At 34.4% G+C, this 26859-nt stretch overlaps 1 protein-coding gene across 3 annotated transcripts in view; it reads left to right on the forward strand.

Moving 5' to 3' along the window:
* The window catches only part of iqsec1b (IQ motif and Sec7 domain ArfGEF 1b), a 242105-nt gene that overhangs the window by 66546 nt on the left and 148700 nt on the right, over nucleotides 1–26859 (forward strand). For 2 of the 3 annotated variants that reach the window (XM_051123245.1, XM_051123251.1), the window contains exon 3: nucleotides 18491–18598. The exons of the other annotated variant lie outside the window; for it this stretch is intronic. In XM_051123245.1, the coding sequence (XP_050979202.1) occupies nucleotides 18491–18598 (108 nt within the window). The remainder of the gene's footprint in view (nucleotides 1–18490; nucleotides 18599–26859) is intronic. 3 annotated transcript variants of the gene reach the window in all.

Raw genomic sequence — 26859 nt, forward strand, 5'->3', positions numbered from 1 at the left:
GAGACCTTTTCATCATTTTGAGATGGCTGAGTAATTGCTCAAGTGCTCAAGTGCCAAGTGACAAAAATAAGACGTATGTTTGTACTATCTGTCCACTTGGCACTTCAGTAAGACATCTTGAACATTTTCCCCATCAATTTTGAGCCGTGGGTCTCTACATCACTGTGATAGATTCTCTTAAAGGACGGGTATTCAGAGCACCTGTGAAGCTGATCTTTGTTAGTAACATTCATAGGCATCGCTGTATTGCCAACTCAAGTCGAACGGAAAGGCGACCGCCGCGGTTGAACGTTTACGGCCGTTTCAACACTAGGTTATTAACAGACTTAATTAGATCCAGTGTTATAGCGTGTGAATCAATGTACCTCAACGGTTTCTTCCAGCTCGGGGTGGCATTAGATTAGACGGTGCAACGAAATCCTCAGGGACTCTTCCATACATCCAGCAAGTCCTCCTCAACACTCGCAGCGTTTTGTGAGCCACTGAAACGCTCTTGTTCAGGGTTTGCTGTTGATCCCAGATTTCATCAGCCAGTGAAGTTTGAATTGAGCGCTGGAGAGGAAATTGTTGCAAAAGAAGCTCAGACTGCTTATCAAAGCGAGAGGCTGTCCCTAAGGAGTGCTCCTTGAGGAACATTGGACTTGTGCAACAACATTAAACACGATAACACACAACAGTTGTCAGTAATTTGCAAATTATCTGGCTGCAGATGGATGACACTTATTAGTTTTAGGTGAAGTGCTGTAAGGGTTTGAGGGTGAATGATCATAATCAGGGAAGATCGGTGTGTATTTTCTGTTAGGCGAGCAAACCGGGCGGTTTTGTAGACAGAGGAAAGCCTTGTTGTCTTAGCCTTTAGCTTGTGTGAAAACCTAAGGCTCTGTGTTGACAGTCTCTTGGCTTAGAGTTCTTCCCCCGGATCTGTCTTATTAACATGGAAAACTTGATAAGATTGTTGAATTGGAAAAGCAAGTCAGATATGAATCTAAATTTAAAGTTCCTTTCCTGTGTTGGTGTGAATGAACCAGATGTATGATTTGGCAATATGGACTTTGGGAGGAAATGTTAGCATCAAAAACATCTTAATTTGTGTTCTAAAGATGAACAAAGGTCTTACGAGATTGGAACGACACGAGGGTGAGTAATTCATGACAGAATTTTCATTTAAGGAATATTTTCGTTTTTGGGTCAATATCATTGTAGGGTGCCTTTTGGCGTCCTGTGCATGAGTAACTCATTTGGCATTATAACATAAAAATGGCTGAAAGGGTGTGTTATATTATTTTTAGATACATTTTCTATAGTTTTGTGTAGGAGAATACATGTTATTTGGTATGTCCCATGCACTACTCATTAAATTTTAATGAGAATAAAATATAGTCAAATCATAAAATTGTCAAATTTTGTTCTCCTGTTAATATTTTGTTAAATAAGACATTACTCAATTTGAGTGTATTGACCATAAATAAAAACGATATTTTTATTTACTAAAAAAGAAGAGTTTGTCCATGTCCCTTGAATGGTTGTCCACCCTGTTGTATTGGGGAATCCGCCTCTTTAAGAAAAGGCTGTCCTTTTTAGTGACATCTGGACAACAGACTTTTTGTCTCTTCAGTGGTGGGAATTTTAACGGCTGAGGTGAGTAAGCTTACTTGCTTTTCCTAAGCTTAACATGTCCACCCTGTCAGCATTAAATATGCCGGAAATACAGTATTTTCGAAATATGTAAGTTTAAATATACCAAATAATCTTCAACAACCAGACTAACTATTTAGCTAGCCACAGTTTGTTGTAAGATAATATGCTAATTAAAGCTCAAAATGTCCACCCTTACGTTGTTCCAAAATGTCCACCCTGTCAGTCACAAGACTTGATAGGGTGGACATACACATGACAGGGTGGACATAGCATTAATTTGTGATTGAGAATGTAATTATATTTATTATTATTGTATGATCTTTTTCAAAGTTGAGTTGTGAGATGTCCATGACAGAGTGGACATATTTTATGGTTTATGCTTCGAATAATGACCCATAATTATCTAAAAATGTGTGGGAGCTCAGCTAATATGTTTCTGTAGTATTTGAATGTCTACTATTCATGACATGACATAAAGTGAATGGGAAATTAAGACATTTTTGAGTATTGTGAGGGTTGAAAGACACTCTGTGGTGATATTGACCCTTTTGTTTTTGACAGAAGACTCTTACGCTGTGCGACAGGTGTGTTTTTGGAGTTTTGATTGTGAATATCTGCAGAATATTTCACATAAACCACTCTTTTAGTTTTTACCAACTGTTCTATCCCTAGAAATGGGGACAAACATTTGGAGGAAGCGAAGACTATGGGAAATTCACTTACTGTAAAGTTCTCTTTTTCTATATCAAAGCTCGGAGCCAAACTCAATTGAGTGAGCAGGCATATCGCTCATATCTCTCCCTTATCTGGACGTTTTTAAGTCCCCCCTCAGTCAGACTTTGATGTTGAGACTGATAAATGGATGCTGGCAGTCGAGTCAGATATCAGTGTTATTTCAGCCACTGTTTTAATGTCGTCAAACGCTCTCATCAGTTTCCAACCGCAGACAACATGTTGAGCCTTTCTAGGACAAAATGACAGTTTGAGCTGCGGCGGAGGATGTTATCCTTGGATCGGTGTGTGTGAGAGTGTGTGCGTGTGTGTGAATGAGAGTCCTTTCATCCTCAAATTCAGTTTTATTTTCAGGTAGAAACATACAGTATGTGTTATTTATTTATTTATTCATTTACTTATTTATTATTTATTTATTTAAACCTGCTCATCCAAAATAATTTTTAATGAATGCTATTTTCAGGCATATAGTCTTTGTGTAGTTTTTTTTTTTTTTTTTAGATTTATTAATTTATTTATTACTTTTTCCTTCTTTCTTGCAAAACACTGTTACAAAATTAATTGATATTTGAGTGATGTTTTATTTTCAGGTAACATCAGTATTTTTTATTAATAGTATTTATTATTTTGTATTTTTATGAGTGTTATTCATTTATTAATAATTGTTTAATAATTTGTACTTTTTTATTTAATTAATTAATTTATATTAAATTGTTTATTTATTTCTGTTGCTTCTTTTTAAATTCACTTTTCCAAACCACCATAAAAATTAAGTGATATATGAGTGATGTTTTATTTTTTTAGGTAGCATCAGTATTTTTTTGTTAGTAGTATTTGTTATTTAGTATTACATGAGTATTATTAATTTATTAATAAGTTTGTCATTTTTTAAATTTTAATAATTTATTTACCTGAAATTGTTTGTTTGTTTATATTACATATTTTTAAATTCGCTCATCCAAAACACTTACAAAATTAATTGATATATGAGGGAAGTTTATTTTCAGGTAGCGTCAGTATTTGTTATTAATAATGTTTTTTATTTAGTATTTTTATAAATATTAATTCTTTATTAAAATATTTTTATTTTGTAATTTCTTTATGTAAATAATTTATTTACCTTAAATATTTATTTATTTATTTTTTTTTTTTTTTTTTTTTTACATTTGTTTGTCCAAAACACTGTTAAAAAGTTATTTTGTTTTTCATTTTAAATGAGTGATGTTTTATTTTCAGGTTACATCAGTTACATCAGTTTTTATTTAATTTATTTACATTAAAGTATTTATTTCTGTTACATATTTTTAAATTCACTGGTCTAAAACACTGTTACAAAATCTATTTATGAGTGCTGTATTATTTTTAGCTAGCATCAGTATTTTTTATTAGTAGTATTTATTATTTAGTATTTTGTGAGTATTATTAATTTATTAATAATTGTTTTATTAATGTGTCTTTTTTTATTTAATTAATTAATTTACTTTAAATAGTTTATTTATTTCTGTTACATATTTTTACATTTGTTCATCCAAAACACTGTTACAAAATTATTTTGATAAATAAGTGATGTTTTATTTTCAGGTTACAGCAGTATTTATTTTATTAATAGTATTTATTATTTAGTATTTTATGAGTATTAATAATTTATTAATATAGTTGTATTAATTTGGCTATTTTGTTTAATTCATTTATTTACATTAAATTGTTTATTTATTTCTCTTTTAAAATTTACTCGTTCAAGACAGTTACAGAATTATTTTGATATGTGAGTGATGTTTTATTTTCAGGTAGCATCAGTACATTTTTATATATATATATATATATATATATATATATATATATATATATATATATATATATACTGATGCTACCTGAAAATAAAACATCACTCGTATATATACATTTATTTTTATTAATAGTGTTTATTATTTAGTATTTTATGAGTATTATTAATTTAATAATGCTTTTTAGTTAATTTGTCATTTTTTATTCAATTAATTTTACTTTTTTTTTTTATTCAATTTAATTTTACATTAAATAATTTACTTATTTATGTTACATATTTTTAAATTCACTCATCCAAAACACTGTTACAAAATCAATTATATGAGTGCTGTTTTATTTTCAGGCATTATAAATTTATATTATTATAAAAAGTTATTTATTATGAATATTAATGTATTAAATTAGTTAAAAAAATAAATATGTATGTATACATATGGCATTTTTAATTCGCCAGTGCTGCTGGGTTATATATTCAGAATTAAATAAGAATGTGGAAATATAAATAAATGTTTATATTTAAATAATAATACTTAAACAATAAAACTTAAAAACTTTCACTTTTCTGTATATGTTTTGCAGTGTATATAACTACTGTCTGTGTACTAATAAAGGAGAAAAACCCTTCACACTTTGAAAAACAAAACTTCATATTTGTCTTTAATCATTTCGAAAGCACAAATTTTTGTAGGTAACTTAAGATGACACTTTTTTGCCATAAAACTTATGAAGTGTATTCTGTTTGACAAATCGTTTCAATTTCAGCGACTTAGACCATCACCAGAGCAGAGTGAAATGTCACCTCTTGCAGTTTTCTTTATTCACCTTACCACAAACCAAAATATGTCACTGCTGTCAGGCTTTGCAAGTGGCATACATCAGCATGACATCAGCACGCCGCTGCTTTCCACCGAGCGGTCCTCTACAATACACATTGTTCCTTCTAGACAAGGACGTGTGTGTGTGAGCGAGAATAGCCGCAGGGAGGTTTTTCGGCCTGGTCCCCCAGAGCATTTTGCCCTCTGTCATTTTCACCTCAGCCCTTAGACTCACCGTCCTGCTTTCTCTCTTGCTCTGTATGTGTCTGCTCATTGATTTGGTGCCTGTAATAGGCTGCTCCATTGAAGCCTATCCACTCCGGGTGCGTGCGTGTGTCACACAGCTGTTGTCAGGCTCTGTTCCAGCGCTCTGATGCTCACGCTAACAGTGCAGAGTAAGACTGGTGCTTTCTGCTGACACGCTGTTCTGTACTCAGCCTGTGGCTTTGCCAAGGTTAAGTAGGCAGAGCTGGCCACACACTGGTTGCTTGCAGATACTGGGAAACAAAAACGTGCGGTTGTGTTGCTGACCTGAAAAAATGATGCGTTTCTATCCGAAAAAATATCCGTAAGAAGGGAGGTATCAAGGCATGCCTGAATCCAATGTTTGGGTAACATCCTGTCATCCATGCCTCCTGTTTGATTGATTTTTTTGAAGGCAGGCAAAAATTTGTCTTTAGAAAGTAATATTTTAGAAATTCATATTTTCATGTAGTGTCACATAGCCTTTTTGTAATTCATTATTAATATAATTTTTGTTTATATATTTATATATTATATATATTAAAAATATATATTTTATATACTTGAAAAAAAGAAACAAATATATACAACACTGTTTAAAAGTTTGGGGTAGGCGAGTTTTATATATATATATATATATATATATATATATTTTTTTTTTTTTTTTTTTTTTTTTAATTTTTAATTTTTAAAAAAGTTAGTTGTAAAGTAAGGCTGTGTTTATTATAAAATATATATATATATATATATATATATATATATATATATATATATATATATAATTTTATTTAAAAAATTATATAAATAATACAGTAGTAAAATATTAAATGAATTAATATTTAAATATTAATGACAATCTATTCTATAATAATCTATTTATCATATATATATTTTTAAAATACATATATATATATTTTTATCATATATATATATATATATATATATATATATATATATTTTTTTTTTTTTTTTTTTTTTTAATATAGAATATTTTTTAAAATATACTTTATTCCTGTTATGGAAAAGATTTCAGAGCCATTATTTCTACCATTAGTCTGCAGTCAGTTTCTTACTGCAGTCAGTTGTTTTCAATAATATTTTTGTGAAAATATAACACTTTTTCAGGATTCTTTGTTGTATAGAAGGTTCAAAAGAATAGCATTTATTTGAAATAGATTTTTTTTAACATTATAAATATCTTTACTGTCACTTATGATCAATTAATTAATCCTTGCTGAAAATGTATATCTACAATACTGTTTAAAAGTTTGGGGTAGGTAATTTTTTTTGTGTATATTTTTGAATTTTTGAAAAAATGTCTCATGCTATGTTCATAAAAAAATCTGTATTTTTCTTTTAATAATAATACAGTAATAAAATATTAATTAAATGACTGTTTTCTATATAAATATATATTTTAATATAAGAATATTTTGAATATACTAAAAATATACTAAAATATACAAAGAAATTCTGATTTTAATATTTTTATTATATATTAAAAATATATCAGTTTTTGTAACATCATACATATCTTCACTATCACTTACAATCAATTAATTTATCCTTGCTGAATAGAAGTATTAATTTCTTTAAAAAAAAAAAAAAAAATAAATAAATAAATAAAAAGTCTAATATGTGTATATAATACTGTTTAAAAGTTTGGGGTAGGTACTTTTTATATATATATATATTTGAATTTTTAAAAAGTCTCATGCTCTCTTTATAGGCTGTGTTCATAAAAAAAATCTGTATTTTCTATAAATAATAAAGTAATATTAATAAAATAACTGTTTTCTGTATAAATATATTTAATATAAGAAGTTTTTAAAATATATATTTTTTCCTATTATGGCAAGCGTATTTCGGAGCCATTACTTTACAGTCTATAGTCCTTTTCTTATTATTGAAAACAATTGTGATGCTTAATATGTTTGTGAAAACATGACAGGTTTTTCTTAAGATTCTCTGATGGATAGAAGATTCAAAAGAAATATTTCATAAGAAAAGCGCTATTCAGCAAACGTGGATTTCGGAGCTATTATTTCAGTCTACAGTCAGTTTTATATTATTATTAGCACTGAATACAAGAATAGAAATCTTTTGTAACATTATAAATGTCTTTGCTGTCACTTATGATCAGTTCATTTATCTTGCTGAATAGAAGATAAATTTACTGTATTATTTTGAAAATGCCTGTTTTGAGTGGAAGCAGAAACAGGCTGTTTTAGTGCATGTCTCTTTAAATGCAAATGAGCTGCTGCCTCCTTTCCCCTTTTCCAGAACAGGGCTGTGCAATTTCAGCTTGTATCTCTGTACTTTGCCATAAAACATATGTTTGGTTTTGATCATCATGTGTACCACACTGAAATCAGGCATTTTAAAGCATTTCAGTTTACTTTTCTGATATACGTTTTTCTGGATGCGCACATCCGAAGGGTATATTTTAAAAAAAATACTATTTCAGGCTTTTAAATTTTACTTTGTTACTTGCTGATCCTTTGTATTTATTTGTGAAAATTTTCTAGCAATTTCTGACTGAAAATTGTTTAATTTTTCTTAGTGTATATGGAGGTCATTCACATCAAAATATTTAAAAAAAAAAAAACCAAACTACATAGCTCCCTTAAGCTTCTGACACAGCCGGAGAGAAACAGCACAACAGCACTTAAAGTTTTCCCAAAATCCCTCTCTTCTCACTAATTGTGCACTGTTTCCTCTTAATCACTCTGAATCTCCACCACATCATAGCAGAGTGGGCTTTACAAGGCAATAACTCTCAGTCCCCTCCAGCTTTGTGTCTGAAGTTTTCGTGTTGGCACAAATACTACGTTGTTGTGTGGCCAGTGACTGTGTTCACTCTCTATCTCTCCCTCTGCATCTGATCTGCTACAAAGGGATGTAGGGAATGTGGAGCAGCCGCACACTGTGATGTCTTTCTTATAGGGAGTTCACAACCACTGCGAGTGGCTACTGCAGAGACAGCAGCTCTGGGGATCTGCGGCTCGATTGAGCGCTAGCATCCTCCTTGCTTTCTACCTCATGTTTTTTCAACGTGAGTGATGGTTACAGAGCTCTGTCCAAGCACCTGTGCCCTGTTAAAGTGAGTGTTGTAAAGCCGCAGTAATATATGTGGGGACTTTACTACTGTTTGGTGGAGCTGGCCTTACACAGCCAGGTCACAAAATCATTAATTATTAAAAGCTATTGAAGTTGCTACTGCCTCCTATAAATATAGGCTCCCTCAGGGTTATGAGAGATCTGAGGTAGACCAAAAGATAGACAGAGACAGAAAAAAGAGGTCTCGCAGCCAGATTTACACATCTTATGTTTTATTACCACTCCATCTGCTTTTATAGAGTGTAGAATAGGGCTATATTTGGAGTAGCTTGCTATCAATATTGTTTTATTATTATGCTGTGAGTGTACTTTGCATAGTATGCGATTTTTTTTGTATACACAGGAACTACAGTCTCACCCTCATGCCGTTCCAAACCTGTAAGACCTTCGTCATCTTCGGAACACAAATTAAGATAGTTTTGATGAAATCCAAGCGCTCTGTGACTCTCCAAAGATAGTAAGGACATCGTTAAAATAGTCCATGTGACATCAGTGGTTCAAGACCGGACTCAACATACAGTGCCTTGCGAAAGTATTCATACTAATTTGTTTTTCGCATGTTTTTACCTTATGTTAAACTGCTTTAAATTACTTTGTCCCACATCAGTCTACACTCAACATGTTTTTAACATCCTTGCAAATTTATTAAAAAAAAACTTAAGTGATTGCATTTTATAGGTATTCATACCCTTATCTGGGACAGTTGAAATTTAGCTCAGGAGCCTGTGGCAAATTCAATTGAATGGCTATGATTTGGAAAGGCACACACATCTTAATAAAAGTCTAACAGCTGACCCTGATAACACACGTACATCACGGAGATGTCTGTTTGACGTCTGCATTTACATCTGGAAGACGTAAGAGTGTTTGCTCATCTGCAAAATGTCTATAGGACGTTTCCTATCAGATGTCAAATAGATGTCTATTAGATGTCTTTAAGATGTTTGTACACAGCAGATGCTTTCCAGATCAAGTGATCTTTAACAGACATCTTGCAGACGTCTAATTGACGTCCACATTTCCATCGTGTACTACTATCTGGGGGGATGCATACCCTGATAGCACACATACATCATGGAGACGTCTAATTGACGTCCACATTTCCATCTGGAAGACATATTTTTTAGAGTGTTTGCTCATCTGCAATACGTCTATAGGACGTTTCCTATCAGATGTCAAATAGACGTCTATTAGATATCTTTAAGATGTTTATGATTTAGAATGTATGTAAAACTGACGTCTTACAGACGTCTGTCAGATGTTTGTATACAGCAGATGCTTTCCAGATCAAGTGATCTTTAACAGACATCTTGCAGATGTACGTGTACTATCTGGGGGAAATGCATACCCTGATAGCACACATACATCATGGAGACGTCTAAATGATGTCTACATTTCCATCTGGAAGACATATTTTTTAGAGTGTTTGCTCATCTGCAATACGTCTATAGGACGTTTCCTATCAGATGTCAAATAGACGTCTATTAGATATCTTTAAGATGTTTATGATTTAGAATGTATGTAAAACTGACGTCTTACAGACGTCTGTCAGATGTTTGTATACAGCAGATGCTTTCCAGATCAAGTGATCTTTAACAGACATCTTGTAGACATACATGTGCTATCTGGGTATCAGAGCAAAAACCAAGCGCTGAGGTTAAAAAAAAAAGGGTTGAAACAACCACGATTTTTCCTAGAGCTGGCCTCCTGGCCAAACTGAGCAATTGATGGAGGAGGATCTTGGCTAGAGTGGTGACCAAGAACCTGATGGTCACTCTAGTTGAGCTCCATGATCATATATGCAGACGGAAGAAACTTTCATAAGGACAAACATCACTGCAACACTCCACCGATCTGGGCTTTATGGTGGTGTGGCAAGACTCAATTCTCTTTTCAGTGAACACACATAAAAACACACTTGGAATTTGCAAAAAAGCATCTAAAGCACCCTCAGACTGTGAGAAACAAGATTCTCTGGTCTGATGAACATCAATTCCAAGCATCCTGTTTAAAGGAAACCAGGCACTGCTCATCACCTGCAGAGTACCATTCCAAAAGTAAAGTCTGCTGGTAGCAGTCTCATGCTGTGGGGCTGTTTTTCAGTTGCAGAGATTGAGAGACTCGTCAGAGTAGAAGAAAAGCTCAGTGCACCAAAATATTGAGATAGCTTTAATGAAAACCCAGAGCATTCAGAACCTTCCAACACCTTCCAAAAAGACAATGACCCTAAGCACACAGCAAGAGTGGCTTATAGACAACTCTATGAATGTCCTTGAGTGGCCCAGCCAGAGCCTGGGCTTGAATCCAATCAAATATTTTTGGAGAAACCTGAAAATGTCTGCCAGAGATGTGAGGTGAAGAGGTGAGGCAAAGAATGGCAGATAATTGCCAAATGTTGATGTGCAAATCTTGTTGCATCATACCCAAAATACTTGAGGCTGTAAAGGTGCTTCAGCTAAGTACTGAGTTAAGGGTATGAATACTTATGCAATGTAATGTTTTGCGTTGTCATTATGGTGCATTGAGTATAGACTGATGTGGGAAAAATAGTAATTTAAAACAGTTTAACATAAGGCAGGGGCATAACAAAACGTGGGAAAAAAATGAAAAGGTATGAATACTTTTGCAAGGCACTGAATGCGCTGATGCAACTTTGGGTGAAAAATACCTTGCGAAATGCAGCTGACTGGTACAAAAAGCACCTTTGATTGGCAGTGAGGGTTTATCAGGAGTTACTCCACAGGACAGTTTTATCACAGCACCACTTTTAGGGATGGAAGTTTAGCACTTTATTAATAGGAGAGTAGTTTGAATTATGGAGGTGCACTGCTTCAAGCTCTCTGCCTCTGCCATGATATATTAGCAAAATGATAATGACCTCTGTATGATTCATCTGCACAGTGAAAGAGGTCACTGCAGCAGGAAACAGAGATACACTTACAAACATAAGGTTACCACAAAATATTTTGTTGCTACAGATATTTTTACTATTGTAAAACAATACAAAACATGGGTCCTTCACAGATAGATAAATAGATAAATTGATAGATAGAGGGTCGGGTGTATCTGATGGAGGTTAAATACCAATGATAGACCATGTTTCATTCATTTTTTCATCTCCAGAGGTCTTCCAGACACACTTGTGGCTTGGCCTTGTTTTTTCGGCAGCCATGTGTTAGCAGTCAGTCCGTTCTCAAACTGGCAGATCTGTGATGGATTGTTGTGCAGTGAAGCTGAACCGCATAGCCACTCGGATTCGGTTTGTTTCACAGCACAAGAGGCTGGGAGAGTGAATCGGAGCCCTGCACATTAAACCAGTGGCTTAAAGCTTCTTTACTTTCATGCACGATTGATGGTAACATGGAGGTTTGTCTGCTGGATCTGAGGAAACCATTTGAAAGGAATGAACAGATCTGTGATCACAATGCTGATCAGTCTGGACCATTTAAACTCAATTACTCGGTTTTGTAGTTTGGGTGCTGGCCAGTGCTGCTAAAGGCAGCTCCATTGCTAGCAACATATGCTCAATGAGGTCGTGTTGTGAGAAATGGGAATAGTCTTTTGGCTTTGCTTGGGTATTTCAATCAGGGACATTTTTATTTCTCTCTGAATCACTAATATAATATTGGCAGAAATGACACATGAATCAATGCTGTTGGATGAAACCAAGGGCCTCGCACTAATGAAAATTTGCCTGGCGTATTTAGGGTCGGTAATCGGGGTGAGAGGGAGTTTCAAAGGGTTAAGATGAAACCGAATCAAAAACAATCACCTGACACAGATTATGTTGTTTAAGAAAAGGGTCGGTGCAATGTCATGCTACTGACTTGCTAGCACTGCTTTTACGAGGCCATGTTAATTTAATCATGTCTCCATGTGTTTCGCTGATAGTGTGAACATGTTCAAGGTCAGGTTTTTTCACAAATAGTGTTTATTCCCCTCGCATGGATTTGCAAACAAATAAATAAATACCAAACCTGTATGACTTTGCTTTGTCAGTGGAGCACAAAAGGAGAAATGAAGAATTGAAGATTCATAGTACATCAAGGTTGTCAAGGTTTTAAAAAAAAAGCACATAAAACACCATAAAAGTGGTCCTTGCACTATATTTTAGTTTTTTTTTGGAACCATTCAACAAGGTTTATGTGAGAAAAATAGAGAAATTAAATCATTTTTCACTCATGACACTCTGCCGAAGCTCTGCAATAAGGCTGTACAATTTGGAAAAAAACTAACATTGCAATTGTTTGAAATATATATGGGGATTATGTAAAAATAAATAAACAAATAAATAAATAAATTTGCATATAAAATAAAAATAAAAGCTAAAAAAATAGATATTTTTATTATTACTAAAATAAAAGTTATGTCAATATATATAATTCAGAGTACAAATTAGTGTATTGATCTAATTTAAAAAAAAAAAAAAAATTCTAGAATGATTGTGTTAATTTTGATTGGCAGAGTACATCTGCATAAAAGATAATAATAATACAAGCTAAAAAAAGAGATGTGTTTATTGTTATTACTAAAATAAAAAAAGAAATAAAATTAAATTGTGATGTATGTCAATATAGATTACATATTAGCCTACTGATGCATATTAATGTAATTTGGAAAAAAAAATCATTCTAGAATGACTGGGTTAATTTTGTTTGGCAAAGTATATTTGCATATAAAATAAAAATAAAAGCTAAAAAACTGATATTTTTTATTGTTATTATTACTAAAATAAAAAATAAACAATTAAATTGCAATTTCAATTATGTCAATGTATAATTCAGAGTATAAATTAGTGTATTGATGCGCCACCATTTTTAGTTATTTTCTTCCATGCAACTTTACAGAAAATATAAATCATACGGTTTGGAACAAGTAGATATGGAAGGCCATTTTCCACCACTGAATACAAACATTTTAAAAGGTTATTGCGACTTTTTTATCTCACAATTCTGACTTTTTCCGCAGAATTGCGAGATTAAAAAAACCCCACAAAATTCGGAATTATTTTCTCGCAAATGTGAGTTTGTAATTCACAATTCTGATATAATAACTTACAATTATGTGTTATAAAATCAAAATATAAACTATTGCGATATAAACTTGCAATTCTGAGAAAAAAGTCAGAATTGTGTATCTCGCAATTCTGACTTTATTTCTTAAAATTGATATTCTGAAATTCTAATTTTGTTTTACACAGAATTGTGATATAAACTCCCAATTCTGACTTTTTTTTTCTCAGAATTGCATGATATGAACTCGCAATTGTGAGTTATAAAGTCATAATTGCGTGATATAAACTTGCAATTGCAAAGTTATAAAGTCAGAATTGCGAGATAAAAACACAAAATTCTGACTTCCTTTCTCGCAAATGAGTTTATAACTCACAATTCTGACATAACTCGCAATTACGTGTTATAAAATCAGAATATGAATGATTGCAAGATATAAACTATTTATTGTGTTTATCTTGCAATTCTGACTTTATTTTTCAAAATTGTGATAAAAAATCGCAATTCTGAGTTTTTTCACATAATTGTGAGATATAAACTCCCAATTCTGACCTTTTTTCTTAGAATTGCATGATGTAAACTCGCAATGGCGAGTTATGTGGTCATAATTGCGTGATATAAACTTACAATTGCTAAGTTATAAAGTCAGATTTGCAAAATAAAAAAAACACAATTTTGAATTCTTTTCTCACAAATGTGCGTTTATATCTCACAATTCTAATATAATAACTCGCAATTACGTGTTATAATATAAAGTCAATTCTGACTTTATTTCTTAGAATTGTGAGTGTCTCGCAATTCTGACTTTATATAATGCAATTCTGAGAAAAAAAGTCAGAATTACAAGTTTATATCTCGCAATTCTGAATTTATAACTCGCAGTTGCGAGTTTATATCATGCATTTCTGACTTTCAAACTCGCAATTGCAAGTTTATATCTCAGAAGCCTGAAAAAAAAAAAGAATTGCAAGTTTGTATCACAATTCTGAGAAAAATATCAGAATTGAAAGATGTAAACTCACAACTGCGAGAAAAAAAGTCAGAATTGAGAGATAAAAAGTCGCAATTACCTTGAGAATTTTATTTTATATTCAGTGGCGGAAACAGGCTTCTATAAGTAGAAGGTGACGCCAAAATGTAACATTTTTGACAAACTATCACTTAAAATTTTTTTAGGGGTGTGTTTTTGATCACTTTTGAGCAGCTCTTATAAAATGACGCTCACACTGCTGTTTTGCAGCTCAATTAGTCCTTGAAGCTAATCTTAGGCTAGCTTTGAGTTCTTGCCAGCTTTTTGGACATTTTTTTGAAGTTTAGGAGTGATTGTTTGGTTGTAGGAGTTGCGTAACTCCAGAACCTGCTCTGCGGTGATAACAGAAGGCTTATGGGAGCCAGGGCGGAAACTCAAAGGGATTTAATCCCATGACATTACCGATTATCGTTGGTTAGCAGGGTCTCTCAGGAGAACAGCTTCTTTGTCTTGTGGTTATGGCTTGTAAACCAAACGGCTTTGACGTGACATTGCAAGATTTTTTTTTTTGTGCCCGTGAAGTGCACAGTCATTAATATTAGCAGGCTGAAAATGGACATGTGTGCTTTATGGGAAATTAGCTGGCTTGCAAAATCTGCCCAGAGTGTGAATGTATAAGAAGGTTTTTTTAAGCTAAATTATTTATAAAACAGCCCTCCATGCTGTGGCGACGACTAAAGAAAGCAGACAAAATAAAAGGACTGTTTGGTAATTAATAATTCAAAAATGGAAATGATAAAAAACGTGTTGGGATTTTGATCAATTTGATTCATTGGTTTGTTGCCATGGTGACAAATTAGAGTGAGATTTTGGGTAAATATAAATTTAATGTAATAAGTTTAGCAATTCCAAATAGTTGATTAACTGGATGAGGAACCTTGGTGCCTCTGATTGAAATTCAATTGAAGTTTTGTTCAATCAACAGAATCCATTTTAAGCAAAATACTGAATGCATGCATTTCCATTTAACTGATTAAAGAGCATGTGTCGCCTCCTGTGAATGTTAATACTCGCATTTAAGCCTGACTAGCCAAGTTTCGTAATTCGAAAAAGCAAAACATGACATTCAAAGCATGTCTGGCTCAGTTATCCAGCAAACATCTGGTCTTTTAATCTCATGTAATATTGACTTAGGAGGTAGGCTGTAATTTTTCGAAAAATCAGGCTTTTTTGAGATAATATAGGTTTTATATGTTGGATATAAGATTGAAAAATAAGATCCGGTAATTGGTTTGGTAGAACTGACTTAATCTTACCAGGTGTCCGGGATGGCGCAGATGCCGTTTAACCGCTTTACTGCTTTCCTTCGAATCTCTGGTCTCTCAAAAGCAGTTGTAGTGAACATGACATCTAATTGTACTGACAGTAAGCCTCTCATACACCTTCATTAATAGTCTAGGAAAGATTATTACTCATTGCAAATGCAAATTAACCCTTGGCCAGTAATGATTAGGCAGAGAAATTCTCCTGTAATCTACAATACCGCCATCCTTTTGGGACGTAATATGAAGATTTCTAGATGTTCTGCATACATTACCCAAATGTCACCTCACTGGCTGCACAGCATAGAAAGGCAGATGTTATTTTCTGGTCGGATGCTACCTGCTTTTCACGGGATTGTGTCTTTAGCGCTTTAGATTATCTTGTGCACTGATATGAGGATTATAAAACTGAACAGGAAGAGATGTAATCTGCTTCTGCTTAATTAATCATGGAGACTTAAAATGAATTACATTAGAAAAATCTGCATGTTTCATCACTTGTTTTTTGGAAAGAAGGACTGAGGCTGGGCGATATGGCTTAAAAATAATATCCATTTTCAGCCATCTGATGAGATTCATTATGAAGCGGCTAAAAAAGGGTACAACAGCAATAGCATTTCCTCCAAAAAAAACCCGAACAGGTTAAATAATAGATTAAAATGTTTAATATATTAGCTAAAACACACTAAAATTTAGTTCAAATAATCAAAATGTTAAAAGTAAGACTTAAAACACAGTAAAAATGTACACTACCAGTCAAAAGTTTTTAAAAAAGATTTTTAATTTTCTGCTCACCAAGTCTGCATTTATTTGATCCAAAGTATAGCAAAGGTAGTAATGTTGTGAAATATTTTTACTATTTAAAATAACTGTTCTATTTTAATATATTTTAAAATGTAATTTATTCTTGTGATTTCAAAGCTGAATTTTAGCATCGTTACTCCAGGCACATGATCCTTCAGAAATTGTTGGAATATTCTGATTTGTTGCTCAAAAACTTTTATTATGTTTTATTAGATTTCTTTGATGAATAAAGTTCAGAAGAACCGCATATATCTGAAATAGAAATATTTTGTAACATTTTAAATGTCTTTATCATCACTTTTGAGCAATTTAAAGCATCCTTGCTAAATAAAAGTATTAATTTCTTTCCCCCAAAAAATAAATAAAATAAAATAAAAATTATACTGACTCCAAGCTTTTGAATGGTATAGTGTATAATGTTACAGAAGCATTTTATTTCAGATAATTGCTGATCTTTGGATCTTTCATCAAAGAATCTTGAAAAAAATTACTGTTTTAAATGTTCATCATAATAATAATGTTTCTTAAACAGCAAATGAGCATATTAGAATGATTTCTGAAGGATCATGTGTAATGATGCTGAAAAGTTAGCTTTGATCACAGGAATAAATTACATTTTAAAACATTTTCAAATAGAAAGCAGCTATCTTAAATAGTAAAAATATTTCACAATATTACTGCTTTTGCTGAATTTCGGATCAAATAAATGCAGGCTTTGTGGGCAGGAGAAAATTAGAAACATTAGAAATCTTACTGTTCAAAAACTTTTGACTGGTAGTGTAGTTAAAATAATACAGGCATGATTTATGAATACTTAAATGGTATTCAAAATATTTCTGAATATGTGCATGAATATTGCTGAGTTTTGGATAAGAACAGGATTTTGTTTTTAAACTGAACCGACTTTACTTATTGTAGACTTGACGACAGACATTCAAATCACAGGAAATAAGCTTTTGAATTGAGGAAGCATGGCATGATTTTAGACTATTTATGTCCTCTCTGGTTATGGAAAGGTCTTAACATTGCTCTCGTTACATTTTTGATTTCCTTTGTTTTCAAGGGCATGTTGTTTTATTTAATTTTTTTTTCTTGGAAAGTGGATGAAGAGTTTTCATGAATTTAGCACTGTGGTTAATTACGTAAACATATTTGTCTTTCTTTTATTTTTCATTATTGTTTGTCTTGCATGTTCTCGCTTCATTTTTTCTCTCTGTCCGCCCCTTACATTATTTCAGCCAGAGGAGAGCTGATTCAGCTAATAGTGGGTTGTGATTATGCACATTCGAAAGTTCCTGACCTTGATTTGAAATCATTGAGATGCATTGCGCACCGGATGCAAGTAACAGGATATTCCAGTCCACTGACATCCTTGGTCAGCTTTTCTGGTTTATAAGCACTGATGTGTTTCCCACACTTCTTCAGTGAGTTACAATTGCCTGGCATTCAGTTGGAACAGGATTTGAAAGTCTTATAATGAAACAATAATGATTATCAAGAATCAACAAGAATTATAACCTGACAATGCAAAAATAAACTGTTTAAGAGATTTTAAAATCGTCTGGTTTTGATTTCAGATATGCACACATTAAATCTGGTGAAATAACACTGGTAAAGACATGCAGAGCGATATTATTCAGAAGATATATATCTATAGTACACAAGTTCTATATTATTTTTGATCATTTGATCATTTTGAAGCACCGGTTTCTGCTCGTTTTAATTGCGTAGAAAAGAGTACATTATGTTTTTTCTCCCGTTATATTTCATGGGAAAAAGTCAGTCAAATTGATTTGGAATGAGAGTGAGTAAATGATGGCAGAGTGTTCATTTTTGGGAGAATCTCTTTAACCGTAATTGGTTTGATTGTGCATGAGCGTTTTTCCATCATTCCGATTCAGTACATTTCATTTTTTTAGTGCATTTCAGACTGCATCACGGCTTGCCTGTGATTTGTTCCCTGTTGACTGTGATCTGTTTGAAGCATGACCGAACATCAAGAGCCTCTTGTAAGCTGAACATGTCTCTCTCTTTCTTTTCCTTTTGAAGACGGCACGCTTCTTTGCCCCTCGATGTCACAGATAACCCTGGCAACTTTATTGTGCCGCTGTGTCGAAGAAGTTACCCCTGTCGCAAATGGAAGTCTGCATCTCTTGGGTAAATGGAAGGGTTTAATACTCGCTTGCTAATACCTCAGAGCTGCTGCATGGACTAACTGCCTTATTCTCCACTCATATTGGTGGCCTGGTGTCAGGTTATGCAAATTGTCATGTTCCCATCAAAGTGGTGTATGGCTGATTGCTCAAAAATACACATCCGTGTTCATTTGATAGATGTGTGCCACGGCAGTACTGTAATGCTCCTTCTTTGTGGCTTCTGTGAAAGCAGACCTCCTGTGTCTGATGGTGCACTCAGATGGAAAATGAAGAAACACATAGATTCCTCCCGCTGTGGAGCAGTAGGATGTCGTGACGCTGATTGTGTGACATGTCATATGGTGCAGGGTTTTACTATGTCAGGTCGGATGGGTAAGCTTAATGTGAAAATTTGAATGACATCTTTTTTGTTTTTAAACACCACGTTGTTCAGTTTATGCCCGCTATTCATGCTGGTTGAATAACAGTACTGAGTAAACCGAACTGTGCATGTCTGATGCCAATTTGATCAACTACAGTGTAAGTAAAACTCTGTGTGTGTGTATATATACACTGACCAAAATTATAAACGCAACACTTTTGTATTTGCCCCCATTTTTAATGAGCTGAACTCAAATCTTTTTCTATGCTCACAAATCTGTCTAAATCTGTGTTAGTGAGCACTTCTCCTTTGCTGAGATAATCTATCCACCTCACAGGTGTGGCATATCAAGATGCTGATTAGACAGCATGATTATTGCACAGGTGTGCCTTAGGCTGGCCACAATAAAAGGCCACTCTAAAATGTGGAGTTTTGATGTATTGGGGGGGTTCGAAAACCGATCAGTATCTGGTGTGACCACCATTTGCCTCACGCAGTGCAACACATCCCCTTCTCATAGAGTTGATCAGGTTGTTGATTGTGGCCTGTGGAATGTTGGTCCACTCCTCTTCAATGGCTGTGTGAAGTTGCTGGATATTGGCAGGAACTGGAACACGCTGTCATAAACGCCGATCCAGAGCATCCCAAACATGCTCAATGGGTGACATGTCCGGTGAGTATGCTGGTCATGCAAGAACTTGGATGTTTTCAGCTTCCAGGAATTGTGTACAGATCCTTGCAACATGGGGCCGTGCATTATCATGTTGCAACATGAGGTGATGGTCTTGGATGAATGGCACAACAATGGACCTCAGGATCTTGTCAGGGTATCTCTCTGCATTCAAAATGCCATCAGTAAAATGCACCTGTGTTCGTTGTCTATAACATATGCCTGCCCATACCATAACCCCAATGCAACTATGGGCCACTCGATCCACAACGTTGACATCAGCAAACCGCTCACCCACACGACGCCATACATGCTGTCTGCCATCTGCCCTGTACAGTGAAAACCAGGATTCATCAAGTGCCAGACGCCACTGAATGTGAGCATTTTCCCACTCAAGTCAGTTACGATGACGAGCTGCTGTCAGGTCGAGACCCCGATGAGGACGACGAGCGTGCAGATGAGCTTCCCTGAGACAGTTTGCACAGAAATTCTTTGGTTATGCAAACCGATTGTTGCAGTAGCTGTCCGGGTGGCTGGTCGGTCTCAGACGATCTTGGAGGTGAAGATGCTGAATGTGGAGGTCCTGGGCTGGTGTGGTTACACGTGGTCTGTGGTTGTGAGGCCGGTTGGATATACTGCCAAAATCTCTGAAACACCTTTGGAGACGGCTTATGGAAGAGATTGAACATTCAATTCATGGGCAACATCTCTGGTGGACATTCCTGCAGTGAGCATGCCAATTCCATGTTCCCTCAAAATTTGCGACATCATTGTGCTGTGTGATAAAACTGCACATTTTAGAGTGGCCTTTTATTATGGCCAGCCTAATGCACACCTGTGCAATAATCATGCTGTCTAATCAGCATCTTGATATGCCACACCTGTGAAAGGGGGGATTATCTTGGCAAAGGAGAAGTGCTCACCAACACAGATTTAGACAGATTTGTGAACAATATTTGAGAGAAATAGGCCTTTTGTGTACATGGAAAAAGTCTTAAATCTTTGAGTTCAGATTACATTTATTTGTTTATTTAAATATATAACATATTTACATTAGTGCTGTCAAATCGAGTAATCGTGGTTAATCATAACCAAATTAAAAGTTTGCGTTTACATCATATGTGTGTGTACTGTGTACATTTAAATGTTTATATAAATAGAGACATCAGAACCAGCGGAAAATTCCAGAAGATCTGGCCGAAGTAACGCTGCTCTCGGCCACTTCATCTTTATGAACAAACTGCATATTTGAAGTCTAATTACATTCAAGTACATTCTCGTTTAAAAAATTCTTAAAACTGCATACCGTGACACAAAACGGTATTATTTATAAAATCGTAGTGGATTTGGGCGTCCGCCATGACACTTGCTGTGAGAAATACCACAAGTGGAGTGATACAATCGGTTAAACGGTTGGAGTTTCGATATTAATAGAATAATGCACTCCTCTTAGCCAATCAGATTCGAGGACCAGAGAGAACTACTTATAAATGTATATATTTAAGAATATATTTATATATAATATAAATCATATAAGAATATGAATATGTAAATATTTCTTAAACTATACGCATTTATGTTTGTATATATATACATATACACGGTACACACATAAGTGAACACAAACATTTTGGATGCGATTAATATATTTTCTTATGTCTGATATGAAGCATTTGATACATTTTCTCAATTCACTTGCTTTTGATGGGTATGGAGAAGTGTTAGTTTTAGACTTTGTCTACAGCCATTTTATGAGTGTTTATTATTACACTATATTAATTTTTTGAACAGTGTATAAATTATTACATAACTTGTCCCAGTTGTTCACAATATTTCTAGCATCACATAATTGTTACATGCTAGAAATATTTTCCATAATAGAGCTAATGGCAAAGATTATTTATTTATTTATTGTTGTTGTAGCCCACTAGCATAGCCAATAGCGTGTCCATAGAACTCTAATGATTAGAAGCCTCTGCTAGTTTGCATGAAAATTCATGCTAGCCTGTTGTCCGTGGAGGATTGTTATTCTGTGTCCTGTTAATTAGCTCTGTTGTTTAGCCTTGTTTGATGATTTTTAATTAGCTTTGGAGATGACGGGTTCTGATAAACATTAGTGATTACCGCAAGGGCTCAAGACGTCCCTGTACATTAACTGCCGTTGACCACGGATCGAGATAACTTGTCAGGCTTAGAGCGCAACTACAAACAACAGCGGTCATCCTGTGGGATCCTGGGCTCAAACAGTAGGGTGGAGCGTTCAGAGATCTCTCAATCCTGGTTTCATGAGATCAGACTCTGCTTGAGCCATGCAGGGAAGGCAATGATAACAGGATGAAATGAAAGAACATTAAAGTGTGCAAGCATGAGCTCAGGCCTGTAAACGAAAACAATGTGTTAAGACTAGCGAAGTCTTTCTCAAGCAGCTCTTCTTTTGGCCTAAATGAGAATGTGGGTAGCGTGTGGGAAGCAAATTGTCTATTAGGGGTTTAAAGTGTGTGTTTTTTAATGTGGTTGCAGAGTAACCATTTTAAGGATGTTTGAAAGACAGAGCACCACCAAAATTGGCAACAGTGTACGTGTGGCGACATATAACATTGCTTCTTTTACAATTCACAACACTTTCACAGTGAAATGACCAGTGAGTGGCGCTAAGGCCTGTTCAGTTTTATTAAGATCAGCTGAACCTAAATCTGGCTATGTTTTATTGGGTTGATTGTTGCAGGTATTGCAGCAGTTCGGAAAGGCAATGTGGCACTAAAAGGTGTTTGATTGCATATGAAAATAGTGCACAACCTATACTAAATCAGACCCTACACCTAACCAATAGTGTTAACGAACACAAACATTAGATAAAAACATATTTTCTAGATCAATCATGCCATTTTAGCATGCTTTGAAAAAGTTTTATTGCGACTCGTGTTTGATTGGTGCTCTACCAGGTGAACTTCCTAGCAAGTTTACTTTGGTAGAAAAGCCATACATATGGAGCTAGTAATGTGATGTAAACATCAGAATGTGTTAGTTTACAAATTCTATGCTTTTTTCTGAAAAGCAATTGAATTTCTTGCCATTTTGCTGTCTTTTGTGATCATTTCAGATGAAAACTGCAGTGAATGGTATCTTATAGGTATAGGAGTTTCGAAAAATGTAGGTAGAGGCACGTTTTTCTAATGAGCCTAGATTGAAAATTGACATGACTCTGAGAATTGACAAAGCACTAAGGAAATGGGTATTGATCGGAGACCCGAGTGCAATTCTAGGTACACGAGTTAAGACTATCATGCGAGTCGTTTCTAAAAAGCAAACTTCAAATAGTGTTGTTTTGCTGCTCTTCAATACTTCATTACCAGCTAACAAGGTAATAAACACATTCTGTATCAAGAATGCAATTACATCTAAAGGCCAATGTTGATTTTAGACACAATAAAAGAAGATTCTAGCCTCTGCTACATATTAGCATGCAAATTACAGCCTCTGAACTTCAACAAGCCGGTTCTTAATTGCAACAGCCTCATATTAGTAATCAAGGGCTCCACTCAGAGACCATGAGATCAATAGTGGTGGTTGCTGTCGGAAAAATGCTGTCAGGTGATTGTACACTAGGCAGGCATGTATCTAAATAGTAGCCGACAGGTTACCAGTGGTGTAATTCTATTGTTTGCAGTTGCATACTGTCATACATACATACTACTACATACAGTATGTGCTATTTCTGCAATATGTGTACTGTTTGTAGTATGCAACATGCATGGAGTATATGGATGGCCTACAATCACAGCATGCCGATATACAGTCATATCGCACGGCTACAAGTGTGATAATGTTCACAGATGTGTGTGTGTGTGTACAGGCATTTGTGGTTTATGAGGACACAAATGTGTATAATGACATGGGTACTACAACGTAAACATGGTTTATGAGGACACTTCCTGTGTCCCCGTAAAACAAAAGGCTTGAAAAACATACTCAACAGTGTTTTATGAAATTCAAAAAGTGTGCACAGTCTCCTGTGAGGGCTAGATTTAGGTGTAGGGTAGGTGTAGGGCGATAGAAAATAGGGTTTGTACAGTATAAAAACCATTACGCCTATGGAGAGTCCCCGTAAACCACAAATGCAAGAGTGTGTGTGTGTGTGTGTGTAAGTCAAAAAGTGAAAGGGTTAGTTCAACCAAAAATGAAAATTAGCCCATTATTTACTCACCCTTCAGGCATCCTAGGTGTATATGACTTCCTTCTTTCAGACGAATGCAATCAGTTATATTAAAAAATTATCCTGCCAATTCCAAGCTTTATCATGGCAATATTGGACTTGTTTTGGACTGATGAAAAGAAACACCCACACATCCTATGTCATCCGCCCCGAACTGCTTCCGTGTGCGACCAGTTAGCACAAGCTAGATTAAAGTGATTATTATATTTTAAATATGGATATTTTTTTTTAAAAATTAGTTGATTTGCCACAGGGACCTTTATTCACCCCCCCGGAGCCATGTGAGGCACTTTTTATTATGGATGGATGCACTTTATTGGACTTGTTTTAGACTGATGAAGAGAAACACTTTCCTATTGCCATGATAAAAGCTTTATTGGCCTAATTTTCATTTTTGGGTGAACTATCCCAAAAACTCTTGGCGGCTCTTGACAAATTCATGAGCGCTGAGCGCCTGCTCATGCTCCTTGAAGCTCACATCCATATATCAGATACCACACAATACAACACAGGTAACAAGAGCAATATGACACAAGTGCTGATTTTGTCCCAATCTATCACAAGCTTAAATGTTATTTTATTCAACAGTTCAAAAATAAGAAGTTGATATTATGTTATATTTTAAACACTATATTATATGTTTTTGCTCAATTTTGTAGAGAACATATTACCTTTAAAGCCATAGCAGAATTGTTGCGTGTTTCCGACCAACACATTAGTGTTTAGTTTCTGAATGAATCTGCATTTTGAACGAATTATGTGAATCAATAATTCAAAGGCTTATTTATAAAGAGAGCAATTTACTTAATTCCTGAATGAATCAGCCATTTGAACAATCGAAGGAATAAATGGATGACACATAAAGATACTTCCCGCCATCTGCTGGCAGATTTAGTTTCTTAGTATCATTTCATTTTAAAAAAATAGTAACAAAAAAAGAATAAAAACATTAAAGGGATAGTTCACCAAAAAAAAATTTATTGTGTCATCATTTATTCACCCTTTTGTGGAACATAAAAGAAAGTATTTTGAAGACTGTTGGTAACAAAGCTGTTTTGGTTACCATGACTTTCATTGTATGAACAAGAAATACTGAGGTGTTTCTCAAATTATCTTCTTCTATGTTCCATGGTTTACATTAGTACGGTGGCCGAGAGAGCTCAACGCGCTGCAACTTAAGAAAACACATGCAAACAGAAAAAATGACAACAAATTAAGAAAACATCTTCATCCGTTTGACAACACAGGCGCTGCAAATCCTCGCAACGCAAACACAAATACAGAAACGCAGTGCAAATTCTCACAACACAACCAAACACAGAAATGCCCTGCAAACAAACAAACGCGCTGCAAATAGCACGAACCACAACGGAAATGTTTCAGGGGGACCTCAAAAAGTGACAAACCCAGCTGGGACCTGATTATTTGTTCAGTGGCTTTTGGTCAGAGTAGAGGTTTTGTTGGTGAACTAAAAGGTGAGTTTTTTGTTTATTTTAACATCCTGATCATACGATTCATTGGTCATTTGGATATTATTAGACTAATCTCATGAATTACACTGAACAAATAATCAGGTCACTTTTTGAGGTCCCCCTGAAACATTTTCGTTGTGGTCCGTGCTTTTTGCAGCATGTTTCTGTGTTTGGTTGTGTTGTGAGAATTTGCAGCGCGTTTCCGTATTTGTGTTTGCGTTGCGAGGATTTGCAGCGCCTGTGTTGCCAAATTGATGAAGATGTTTTCTTAATTTGTTGTCGTTTTTTTTTTCTGTTTGCATGTGTTTTCTTAAGTTGCAGCGCATTGAGCTCTCTCGGCCACCGTACATTAGTTTATGTTATGTTTATGTGTAAAAAATTCTATGCTGAATCAAATAAAATATTTCTTTCTAAAGCTACACTTTGTAATGTCCACTTGATACTTTCTCATTTAACACAAAATAGCTGTAATTAATCTTGTGTGTGTATTTTCAGTCAAATTTATTTTGTGATTAATTAGAATAATTCATCAAAACATCATGTAATTAATTAGATTAAACATTTTAATCGATTGACTGCCCAATATATATATATATATATATATATATATATTGAGCCTATATTTTTTAATGAATTGGACTGACTGAACTGCCAAAAGACATAAAAAGTGATTAATAATTTTGCTTTGTTTTTTTATTTAAAAAATTGTTTGACTTTTTTAATTGCCACTTGCTGAATAAAGTGTGACTTCTTGAGATAATGTGACAACAATTAGCATAGTACAGTTTAAAATGTTCACCACTGTGTAATGCATACTAATATAAATGCATACTAGTTTAAAAAATATACAGTATTTAGTGCAGTATACAGTAAATACTGATATTAGTGTTACATTTAGTGTTCAATTCTGAAAACAACCACATAGACATAGAATATTCTTTGCTTTTTTATATGTGATTTTGGAAATAATACCCACTTTTTTTCTTTTTCTCTTTTAACATTTTAAATGATTACTTGTTTAGGTTAATTTGACTAATCTGCCTGCCAAGAGACACAATTTTATATATAAAAAAAGTATTTAAAAATTCAAACTAACCACTTTGATTTTCAAGACAATAGCTGGATCCCACTTAACGTGAATACAGTGTGACATAATGAGGTCATGCAATGACAGTTTAGGATCATATAGTTGGAAATATTCACCATTGCATAATGCATATGCACGTGGTACAATTTCTGCCAGTGTACTCTCTGTATTATATATGTCTAGTCAATCTACTCCATCCTCTGGTTCTCACAGGGGATCTTTGCGTGTATATTAAAGGGAGTGGCTGAGCATGAAATTCATCAGTATGCATGCTGGGTAGAGCGGGAGGTAGCCCTACTCCAATCCACTGGGCAGACATTCGTATCCAAGCTACTTTGATCTTAACTCCTCGGCTTACACATCCATCCCTGATATATCAGGACCTTATGTTTCTGTTCCCTCACCATATTTTACATCTCTACTGTGCCACACGCATTTCTGAAGGAGAGTAAATGGAGC

Source organism: Labeo rohita, chromosome 11 (assembly GCF_022985175.1).
Source record: "Labeo rohita strain BAU-BD-2019 chromosome 11, IGBB_LRoh.1.0, whole genome shotgun sequence".
Lineage (NCBI taxonomy): Eukaryota > Metazoa > Chordata > Actinopteri > Cypriniformes > Cyprinidae > Labeo > Labeo rohita.